At 41.4% G+C, this 11703-nt stretch overlaps 2 protein-coding genes across 3 annotated transcripts in view; one reads left to right on the forward strand and one right to left on the reverse strand.

The window, feature by feature from the left end:
• Positions 1-419: 419 nt before the first annotated feature.
• Positions 420-3291, reverse strand: LOC120802727 (ankyrin repeat domain-containing protein SOWAHA-like). Its single transcript, XM_040150826.1, has one exon. The coding sequence runs from the start codon at positions 3184-3186 to the stop codon at positions 1744-1746; it is 1443 nt and encodes a 480-aa protein (XP_040006760.1). The 5' UTR covers positions 3187-3291; the 3' UTR covers positions 420-1743.
• A 1461-nt stretch (positions 3292-4752) lies between these two features.
• The window catches only part of sept8a (septin 8a), a 37070-nt gene continuing 30119 nt past the window's right edge, over positions 4753-11703 (forward strand). Inside the window, exons 1-2 of one of the 2 annotated variants that reach the window (XM_040149603.1) lie at positions 4753-4924; positions 5010-5357. In XM_040149603.1, the coding sequence (XP_040005537.1) occupies positions 5328-5357 (30 nt within the window). In that variant the 5' untranslated portion in view covers positions 4753-4924; positions 5010-5327. The remainder of the gene's footprint in view (positions 4925-5009; positions 5358-11703) is intronic. The other variant, XM_040149602.1, reaches the window with a different exon arrangement.

An 11703-nucleotide genomic window follows, 5' to 3' on the forward strand; every position in this document is an offset into this window, starting at 1 on the left:
GCGGGGACAGTTGAGCAGTGGGAGAATGAGGGTGATGCGATTACTAAATGCTGCTATTCTTTGCCTCTGATTTTTTTGCTCTTCCAAACAAGTTGTAACCAAGCACATCATCTTCGACTCCTAGTTGGTAACTCATCTGTTGGGGAAAATGAACCAAGGCAGACAGGAAACAAGGAAGCAACATCAGCTCTAGAGTGCTGCTCTTCTCCTTCTGCCGCTTGTCGTCTTCATGTAGCTGCTCCGCCTGCCGGAGCCAGCGATGCTATCAACGCACACTTTCGGCCACACCTGTGCAAACACATTCAAACACACACTCATCCCAAGACAGTTGCTTATCTGGATGAATCACAGCCGTCTCAACAAGCCAGAAAATGGATCCAAGCGACATTTCACACGCATTTTGGCATGTATGGACGCATGTACAGGGAGTGTAATGATTTATGAAGCACCTGCACACACCTTTATGATTAATACACCCTCTGCCTTTTGTAGTAAAATTGATTGTAACTCAATGAAATCCAGTGTTTTTTCTCTCCCAGGGCATTTCAGTGGGAGTGAAGCAATGAAGAGGCGAGTCCTCTAAATCCCCCTCTGAGGGAAAAAAACATTTCACAGATTTTTATTCTTATTCTTAAATTTATTTTGTTGCTGCTACAGGTTTGATTCACCCATAAATCAACACATCCTCACTTTTTGGTTTATGCATGTCTACCTCTGGAAGTCGAGAGTATGACCACTTCACCGCTCTCGGTTCAGTTCTTACTCAGAGATGAAAACGCAGAGGAGAACAAGTCAAGTCTTGATCTGTCTGTTCAATCAGTATGAAAATGTCTTGGTCGTAAATGACATTGTTGTTACTGATTCTTTTTTTTAAATCAAAAACAGATTGAGAGAGGATACATTGAAGAGAATATACATTTAAAAATTAATTTATTATGAATGGATTTGTGAAAAGTCTGTAGTCCATTTAAAATCCCAATTAATGGGAATATATTGCACTTCCAAACTGGCAAAGGAAGCTCTGTGATATAAATGAAATAAACAGCCCAACTTGTGCTGCTACCTACTGGTTTAAGTGCTTCGTGAACTGAATGCTACAGTAAAAAAAAAAAAAAAAACTTAATTTAGAAAAACGGAAATTCATAGCAGTTGAAAATTAACACAAATGGAAAATCCACTATAAAAGGAACACAGTGTCAGTGTTCTGAAGAGAAAAACAGACGGGAAAGATACCGCCTTCAACAGGCCATAGGTGATGATTAACAACATGACTCACAGGACCCACGGTAATGTTCTATGAATCATGTTTGATTCACACCTGGAAACACAATCTCACGATACAACTCATACTGATAACATAAAAACTATAACTCGACTTATTCAGAGTCAACGAAACATCTCCAGAAGTTTTCACCCGATGGCATCAGCCGTTCAAGTCTTGAGGATTTGATTTCCATTTTGAGGGAGACATCTGTTTTTGCAGATGTTGCTTTTATCTTAAAGAATAACTTGATTATCACTCGCACCGCACAACCAAAGTGTGCCTCTCATATCTGATGGGAATTAATGTCAGAAAATTTAAATAAGACATAAACACAAGAAAGGAATCATTGATTATTTTTCTGTTTTTGTCATTGTTAAAAAAAGGCCCAAAAATCAGAAGGATGTCAGTCAAATTCTTTGAAGGTTCCTGTTCAGTTTTCACACTATTCCCTCATGACAAGGCTAGGAAGAGTTTTTCCTTTACATTAAGGCATCTGACACAACTCTTTGTCTGAATTCGCTGCTGCTGTCCTCTCTTTCCTCACTAGGGTCTTCGCTCAGGGAGTAAAATCCTGGCCTCTGCTTGTGCTTCTTCCTTTGGCCTGTCATGTTTGGCTGGAAGAGACGGCTTATTGAATGCAGGCCCTTGGAGAGATCTGGGAACAGGTCCAGCTCTTCCTTCTCAGACAGGGCCCTGTCCCGAGCCTGCCTGGCTTTGGGTCCAACCAGCATCTCTCTCACAGTCCCAGAAATTCCTTTGTGCAGATAGTGGTAGGCCTTCTTCCCGCAATTGTCCCTGATACTTACATCAGCCTGGTACTCCCCCACCAGCATGGCCATGATGTACTCCTGGTCGTGCAAGGCGGCAATGTGCAAAGGAGTGTATCCGCCGTGTGTTTTTGCGTTAATGTCAACATCAACTCCTCCTTTCCTCGATAGGTCAATAATCTTCACAAGCATTTCACTGTTTCCACACTTGGCTGCCCAGTGCAGAGCGGTGAACCCTGACATGAAGTCCCTCTTCTCGGCCAGCTGGCTGTCTCTCAGCAGCAGGCCGTAAACCTGGCTCCAGTGGCCGGTGGCACACTTGACAAGCCATTCATGCTCTGACTGCTCAAGGGGAACCATGGAGGGAATCCTTGTGTCTTTGTGCTCCTCCGACGCATTGGTGCTCTTCACCGCCCCCCGTGGCTGGGGGGAGCTGATGCTGCTGACTGACAGGGATCTTCTCTTGTTCCTGGAGGCATCCATTTTCGGACCTTCAGGAGGATCATCTGGCTCCACCATCAGTTTGTGGATCTCCACCCTGGTGGCGCTGGGTGGCATTCTCAGAGGCAAGGCGTAGGGTTTGCTCTGGATGGTGGTGGGCCCATTCACCGCACCCCTTCTCGAGCAGCTGTCTACATTTGTTTCCTGCTTCTGGATCTCAAAATTCAGCATCCTTTTAACTCTATTATCTGTATATTTGCTCCTCTGCAGTGCCAGCTGTATAGCAGACAGCAGTTCCGTGGGATTGTCACTACTTTCGCTTGCCTGTTCTTGGTCAGGTTCAGCAGCAGCCGCTCTCTCCCCTCCTTCGGCCGCAGAGCTCTCCGTCCTCTCAGTCCGCGCAGGTGGGCGCTGCTGCTCACCTGTCTGCGGGGTCTCTTCATTTTCAGTCTTTTCCACACGGCCCTCCGCGGTGCGGACACTCTCCAACAAATGCTGATACGTTTTCCTGATGACAACGTACCGGACACCGTCGATTTCTCTGACGAAGGCGACGTTGTTGACAAAGGTCTTGAAAAGCTCCCTGTTCCGCTCTCTCTCTGCGGGATCGGCGCAGTCTATTGAACCTTTAAACTTACCCACTAAGTCGGACTTCTTCACTCTGCCCCCCCTCGCTATCAGCAGAGACAGGACGGATTCTTGCGTAAGAGACATTATGAAAACTATGGGCTTTACGCGGATTAAAGTTAAAACCCGTTCTCCTACCGTTACACCTTTGTCCTGGTGTCAGTGCAGTAGCCCTCACCTTGTCGCTCACTTCTCTCCTCCCCACCTGGAGGAGTCCCTTTCCGGGGAAAAGTGCAGACGTGGATACAATTTGAATAATATATGCAGATGTTACCCTACAGGCAAAGTGGCTAAGTGCAAATAGACTTGAATTGAAGGCTAAAGGACGTCAAGTTGTTTATAATTTATGTTCTGTTCTGACTTTGGTAAACTGGTCATTCTGGAGGTGTTTTTCTTTCTTTCTTTCTTTCTTTCTTTTTTTAAGAATCACAGTTGAGCAAGAAATTCATGCTTTAATAGCCTCAGTACCTTAAAAGTTCATACATAAACGTTACCCCCTCATTCCCATTTAGAGGCAAGCACATGTAAATGAGAAAAATTAGAAATAGAAATTTTATACTGAATTCATCTACTTCTACTTTAGGTTATCAGGCTCACACGAAGGGTAATGGTCTTAGGGTATTATAATGCAAAAAATCATAATAATACTACAACTACCACCATTACTACTGATAAAAATAATACACAATAATAGGAGGCCTATTTGCTCTCCCGTGACACACACACACACACACACACACACACACACACACACACACACACACACACACACACACACACACGCATAAGAAAGAAATCATCTATCATAAAGTGTGTGTAAAATGTCCAGTTCAGTTTATATTAATAAATATGAGCAACACATTTTAATAAATAACCAAATTAAAGTGTTGTAAAATGCGTTGCTTTGGCCTGGCTATCTGTAACTTTTATTTAGTTTATTAATCTAGTGAAACCAGTAGACTACTACTGTGCTTAACCACTAAGATGTGTATGTGTGTGTGAGTGTGTGTGTGTGTGTGTGTGTGTGTGTGTTTTTTTTTTTCTCTTTCCCCCTATTTTGTACATGTGTGTATATGTGAATTAATTTCGGTTCGGTCTACTATTAAATGAAGTGATCTTTGTCTGTCTTTGTTACCTTGTTTTGTATAAAATGTTCATTTAAAAAAGTTTGTTTCATCAACGTCATCATCACGGCCAAAACCCAGTACTGCTGGTCGGGCCCTAAAAACACACACAGTTGTCCCAGGTGTACAGGTCCCCGGGGCACCGAGGCTCCATGCACTTTACAAACAGTACGATACACCCAATACAGTAACACTGGTTTTATGAATTGAATAAATTAGACACAGGAATAATCATTAAATAGCTTGTTCTGATTGGCTGAGTCACACTGTAAAAGGACACATCCACAGTTAGCTACACTTAAGTGATGATTAGGTATTCTAACATCCCCGCCGTTGACGCACATACTTCTGCGCCCCCACCCCCGCTCCACCCGCGCCGTCGCTCCGCAGCTCGGCTCGCTCCTGTCCTGGCTTGCAGCGTGTGCAGCATGACATTCCTGGACTGATCCGGAGTTCCTGCGAGGTGGCCATATTGGAACCTATCTGTCCCGCCCAAAGATGCCACCGGAACGTCAAGATAGTTCGCCCCCCCTTCTGTAGCGTACGTAGAAGCGTCGGCCCCCTAAAACCGCCTGGAAACCGACCCAAGGCGACTTTAAACTGCTCCAGATTCTGAATACATCAGCCGCCACCCGGCCAGCACTCTCGATAATTAATGAGAAGAGAAGCTGCTATTAAAAAATCGTGACTGTTCCTTAAATGTATGGCGCGAAACAGGAGCATCTTCTTTACCTAACCGCTGTTGTTAACTCTGTTTTACCGACTTCTTTTTCTTCTTTTTCACAGTTTAGCTAAATTATCAAGAGTTCTCTTCTACACTTGTGGACTCTCAGCACCAGGTCAAAACGAAAAAAAAGAAAAATGATTTAGTCCTGCCGAGCGAACGAAGGGGGAAGCGTAGTAGCAGGGAGTCCTCTTGTTCCCCAGCTTGCTGGTAGCCTCCCTACCCAGTTACCAGCTCTCCCCCGTCTTGTGTCCCTCTCCGCTCGTCTCTGTCAACTCGGCTCAGTCAGTAGTTTGGCAGGCTAGCACGGAGAGACGAGGGCTGCTCCCTTTCGCCTCTGCTCGGTCTGCTCGGCTCACCAACACCACACATTCCGCACCATGGCTGCCACGGACGTTGACGTATTTTCGGTAAGTGAAAGCCGCGGCGCTCCTCGCCTTTTCTCGCCCCTGTTTGGAAGCGAAAACATTGCCAAGTGCAGCCAGGGGGAATACTCGGTTGTGATTAGTAAAAGTGTGGGTGTTAGCTGCTGTGTGTGGGTTTGTAGCTAACCAAGCCCCCCCCTTGCTTTTGAAGCCTGTGATGTTGGCTCAGCCGAGATGGTCGAAGTGATCTCTATGATGGTTGATTTCAGTTAAGACAAATTAAGACAACTATGCTATCGTTGACTGTGTCGTGTCTTGTAACGTTTATTTTCGTAATTGTAAACATGTGTGCGGTGCTGAACATATGGGTGTAGCGTATGGCACCATTAAACTGTTCACTGTGGACGTGACTAGAAGTGTCTATAAACACAACACATTCAAGAAATGTTCGTTACTGTAACATATCACAACAATTACAGTGTTTAGCTAGCAGATTAAAATACTATAACAAAGGATATCGTTGCTATAAAGTCAATGTTGTGCACCACAGACACACTTGAAGTCCCTATGAGATGCATTAATTGCAGTTTTGTTGTGTAAAACTACAATATTGGTTTGAATCATCAGATAGCACTTAGTACTGTATGATGGGCCTCAGACCTAACAATGTGTTGACATGTGGTTTCATTGTAACTTCCTGTTAAGGGGGCGCAAAATTAAACTGGTTTGACTCATAATGTTATATTTACCCCTAAGGCCATGTTAGTTTTACCAGCCAGATGCTAAACAGGCTGTGGCTACTTTGCTGATGGCCTGTATTTCTCTATGCAGTACATTTTTCATATCACAGTAGTAGTAGATTGGGCGTACTAGTAGATTAGAGCGGAATGCATCTTGCATTACTTAAATATCTTATTGTCAGTCAGGTGTAACCCTGTACACACAGGTAGCCAGCTCTTCCTGTCAAAAATTCACAGTCGGTCATACAACAAAGCGTGTGTTATGGAAAACCCAGTAATATAGTGACAAGGCAAATGCAAAGGAGGAGATTTAAAGAGGGTGATTAACTTTTTGGCAGATGCATGAAGAGATCCTTGCAATGGTGAATTGGACAGTAAGCAGCACTGAGCTGCAGGGATAAAGAGATTAAGAACACACTCCGGGTCACTCCTTCCACAAATTGGTATAACACATGTCTGAGAAGAAAGGAAAGGATCCAAAAAGAGGATGCGGAGGATATTGGACAGTTGGCATTTTCTTAAATAAGGAACATGTCCCAGAGGGTGTACACGTTGCAGAAGATATTGCAGACTAGAGATTTGTAAAACGTCTCTTTTGGAATACAGAATTAGAGGATTGATTAATGAGAAAGATGCTGAGAATGCAGTGAAACAGGCCAGTGTTAGGAACAGCATAGTTGCCTGACTGTCTAACTTCCTGTCTAACTTTCTGAACTAAGTGAGACCATATTGAACAACTGACATGTGCATCTGGCAGTTTGTGTTTGTGCTGTTAATTATGTGCACCTATTGATAGAGATGTGTGGTTGGTTGCATTGTCGGTCCACATCAGTAACATCCAATGGAAGCTTGTAGCTTTGGGATAACTTTCTAGGCCAGAGCCAGATCAATGTAGCCAACAGCGACTATTGTTTTTTCACTCACTGATTGCATTAGAGTGCGTAGCATGAAAAGGATGCTGTTCATTTAAATGGTTATGTAATGGATTGGCCTATAACATATTTAGCATGTACAGTGCTTACTGACCCTGAAGAGTATCGTCTCTTCCGTGAGGCCTGCATGCATAAAATTAAATTAGCTTCATCAAGTGCTTAAAGGCAAGAGACATGGAATGACGAATGATGGGAGACGACGCTTGCAGTTTAAAAGAGTTGCTTTGCTTGTTTGTTCTGAGTGTGATGTTAATTTGTGAATACACTAGTCACATATGTGCTCTAGTCACAGATGTATTTACTGAATAAAAAGAATCAGTCTGCATTTGTTCATTTCAAACACATCCTAGGACTTAAAACACATTCCTTTAATCCTTAGCCACTGCTTTTCACATTTTGTTCATCTGTATGTTCATTAGGTCAGATTGTAGGTTAGGTTTACCAACTGTTGTGTGTCATCAGTGTTGTTAGCTGTACAGAGAACATACAGGCCAGAATTGCCTAGAGGCTAGCTTGTCAAATCCAGTACTTGATAGGAATGACTGCCGAGCTGCAGCCTCTGTGGTGATGAGTCAATATCCACTTATAGAATCGGCTTGAGTTTTCTCAAAGAGCAATTTGGAGCTAAAAGTTGTGATGCTCTAAGATTAAAATAATGCTCTAAATAATCTTCAACATAAAAAAAGTGCCGCTGCATTTCAATTATGTATTTTCCAGCCATTTTTTTTTTTGTCCACACTGATCAGCCGGGGGACAGGATAGACTGGATGTTACAGACTGTCTCACAATCTGTAGGTCACAAGTTTGACCGGGACAGTAAAATGCTGCATGTAGTTACATTTTTATTTTTATTTTTCAATTATGATCTTGACCACATGGATGTTGGGAATCTGAACAACGCAACTTGCCGGAGGCATGCATTTGAATGCTAGGATCAGTTCAGTCTTAGCTCATTCACCTCACGCTGACTTGGCTGAGCCAGCACCATCAGGGTGGACAAGAACACAAAACTGAAAGTGAAGAAAAGGATATTTATGTCATTTATCTGACACTTTGTACCTAAAAATAGCATTTCTATTGCATATTCAGTTGGTTGTGATGTCTACAAATGTCACTGAGAAAGCCAGAAAAAGATAAAAATGCATTAGGTTACTGTTTTCTTAACTCAAAACTATTTGAAACATTAACAAAACAGGAATGACTGCAGCCAAAACGGCACAGAATAATAGATTTCACTTAAATCCCAGAGTTGTATATGTCAGATTTCAGTTGGTATCCATCATTACATAGATACATCACAGTAACTCACAAAGAGTTTTTTTCATTACCTAAAGTGCACTCCACTAGTATCCACATTTTTTTCAAGTGCAGTGCAGCTTATGATTAAATCAAGTTCGCGTCCTTCATATTGTCTTTTCTAACAGCAGTCAGTAATGAGCATAATTAGTCTAAATCTTGAAACAAGAATGCTTTTTATCTTACTTAGCGCATATGTAAGCTTTACATGCATGTTAAAGAGAAAAGCTTACCAGATCCAGGCAAGTTTTACGTCTAATCCATAAAGATTTTTAGCTTGTGGCTAATAACATAACTGACAGAACTATATATATTTTTTAATCAGATTTTGTATTTGTCAATTCAGCAATAGAAAGGAAACAATGTATTTCTGAAAGGCCCTGTAAAGAAGAGTGTGCTGTACATCTGTCTCGTAAAATGGTTCCTGTCTCTTCTTCTGTCTGTCTCACTCATTTTCTTTTTGTGCCTTTACTGTTGGGCATAGATGAGTGATAAAGCTGAGCAGTAATGTGGCCAATCAAATGTTGTGCATGAGTGTGAGACAAGAAAGAGAGTGACAGTGCATTCAATAAGACCGTAAACAGAGAAAAACTAGTCTTTATATCTGTACTTGTGGATTCCTGATCGCTCACGTCATTTGCATCTCAACTGTCAACATTTTTAACATTACAACATCAACGCCAGCGCAAGGAGCAGCAGGAGAACGGCTATAGCAGCACACAAGGGCAAACTCTATAGCTGTGGTTAGAGCTGACAATATTGCACAAACATCTTGTCCAAGTATATTTCTTGTTTGAAGACATAGGATGAGTTGTAAAATCCTTTGTCCTGTAATTCATAACGAGAATTAATACAAAAACCCTCCAAGACCTCAAAAGCATGATGTATCAGTCCACACATGGTTACACTTAAGAACACATCAAGGTACGCTTGAATGAATCTACATGACCTTCGTTGGACAGGAAGCACAGCCACCAGCAACCTCATCTGAAGTATATCGAATGTGCATTGTTAACCAACCACAACAGGGTAATGGTATGACTCAGCTTAGCTTGAGGTACATATCTTGTACAGGTCTCAGTTGAAATGAAGTCCAGGATACATAGGCAGATCTGTGCCATTACTGTCTAGTATTAGCTGGTATCAAGTTTAAATATTTAAAAAAAAAAAAAGACAATAGCAACTAAAAGACAAGACAAGATCAATAACAAAAAGACATTTGGGAATTTCAGAAGGTTTTTTGCAAAGTCAAGAGCATAGAAAACTCTCAAGACATTAAAGACCAAATCTAGTCTCAAGCTACTAGGATCCAAGTCAAGACAAAGACATCTCTGTTGCGACGTAACAAACAATTATTTTCATTATCAATTAATAGTTTTAATATAAAATGCTACAACATCACAATGTGTGAGAACTCAAGATGACGTCTTCAGATACCATTTTCTGTCAGACTAAAAGTCAGAAACCAATATATTCAATTTACAGGCAAAGAGCAAAACCTCACGTTTTAGAAGCTGCAACCAGCAAATGTTTAGTATTTGTACTTGATAAATAACTTTAATGTAGTTGGTGATTAGTTTTCTATCGATTGATCGACGTATCGATTTATTGAATATTCGTTTCAGTACTCCTCTAAAGTCGAAGTCATGCCACTTAAATGTCTCCCTCATCTCTAGTCAGTAAGATTTTCACACAAAGCAGTCACATTGCAACTAAACAAAACCTGTCAAACTCCCAAAAAACATTCTTGCAGGCTACAATTTATTAACTCTTTAGAATTATGTCTCAGTATATTAAGAGTCTATATAACTTAAAAATAATAAATATAAATAATACATATAGGGAGTGGAAAATGACCACTTTAGTGATCAGGGGAGAAAAAAAACACTCTTATGGAATATGGAATATTACCTGGCCTCTTTTAAAACTGGATGTGAAAACACGACATTAAAGGCAAACCAGCTCTACACAAAGTATACCTCAAGTTACTGTAAATATTTGCAGCCTCTTCAAAGGCCTTCTCTATGTGTATTTCCCGTACGCAAGCATCGGCAATGTGTGTCCCAGTCTGTCAGGTTGCTGCCGTCTGTCAGGTGGAGGCTCATTGAGGCAGACACAAGCTGCAAACACAGGTCAGATACATGTCAGGTGGGGGTTGAGGCCAAAAGGCTGGAGGGAAGCTCAAGAGGGGATAGACAGACAACAGTGGTGTGTGGTGAAAGAGATAAGGACTAATAGGAGAATTTCAGATCACATCAGGGCTGTTAACAAAAAAGGTTTCTTTCCATGCCGTGATCTTGGTTTTGTCCTCAGTTATGTCAGGTTGAATCTGTGTCACATATTTATTTAACCTTTTGTAAAGTTGTTGTCACAGCTGAGTCCCTGTGAGCTTACTTGCCTGCTTGTTTTTGTTAAGTTTTTAGATGCTTCTGTTATTGTTTTGAGCTTTAGTTTTTTAAGCCTGGACCAGCACTGGAAAGATAAGTTTTAATAATTAATCCTTTAAGTAAATGAGCAAAAAAAAAAATGTGAGAATGTTATGCTTTTCTCTTCAGGTTTTGGAATTATTGGTTTAGAAAAACAAGGAATTTAAAGGTGTCACTTTGGGCTCTGGGTAATTGTGGTAATTTTTCCCTATTTTCTGACATAGACCACAGGTTTTTCAAACTGTGAGGTGCACCACCCCAATGGGGTGTGGGAGAGTTAAAGGGGAAGCACAGAGGGAGAGAGGTTAGGCAAAGATAATGCGTGAGGTGAATTTGAGTCTGCACATTCATGAGTAATTTGCAAATCAGAAATGCTAATAGCTAATGGTGCTTTTGATGGTGCCGATTCGCCAAAATGTAAACACATACAGGCTAAAAACAAACCAAAGTTGTAGCCCACAACATAACCGACTACATCAATGGCAATTATACTTCCCGGGCTGGGGGGTAAATTCTATACAGTAAAACACAATATATCTTAATAGAAAGACATACTGTGACCAAACTGTGTCTTAAAAGTAACTGGTTTAATGGCTTCGTACCATAGTGTTTGTTCTGTATACCTGGATGTGCTAATTCACATTTTAAAAATAATTTTAAAACTTGCCTGCTTTATTTGACATTTTTTTGGGTTTCACTAATAACATTAATAGTTATTAAGGCTTCTTTTCTGTTCAAGTGTCCCAGTAAACCATGACTATGTGACAGTTAGCCAGAATGAACAATAAAAGGACCCTGAAACTGAAGTAGCTAAATGGAATTCAGCTGTCATTTATTTTATCACTTACACCTGTGCTTTTTCTGCTGTTGCATGACAAAATATTCTTCACAAAAAGGCCTGTTGCTGACAAGGGGTTCACATCAGCCAGCTACAAACAGACAACGCTGTGAACTAGCCTATATGATTTGTGCCTCATTTCACTCCATGCAGCCATTT

The sequence above is a fragment of the Xiphias gladius genome, chromosome 17 (assembly GCF_016859285.1).
Source record: "Xiphias gladius isolate SHS-SW01 ecotype Sanya breed wild chromosome 17, ASM1685928v1, whole genome shotgun sequence".
NCBI classification, from domain to species: Eukaryota; Metazoa; Chordata; class Actinopteri; order Istiophoriformes; family Xiphiidae; genus Xiphias; species Xiphias gladius.

What these genes read in the sequence shown, in the direction of transcription:
- LOC120802727 (XM_040150826.1), bottom strand. Translation starts at nt 3,186, where the DNA reads ATGTCTCTTACGCAAGAATCCGTCCTGTCTCTGCTGATAGCGAGGGGG.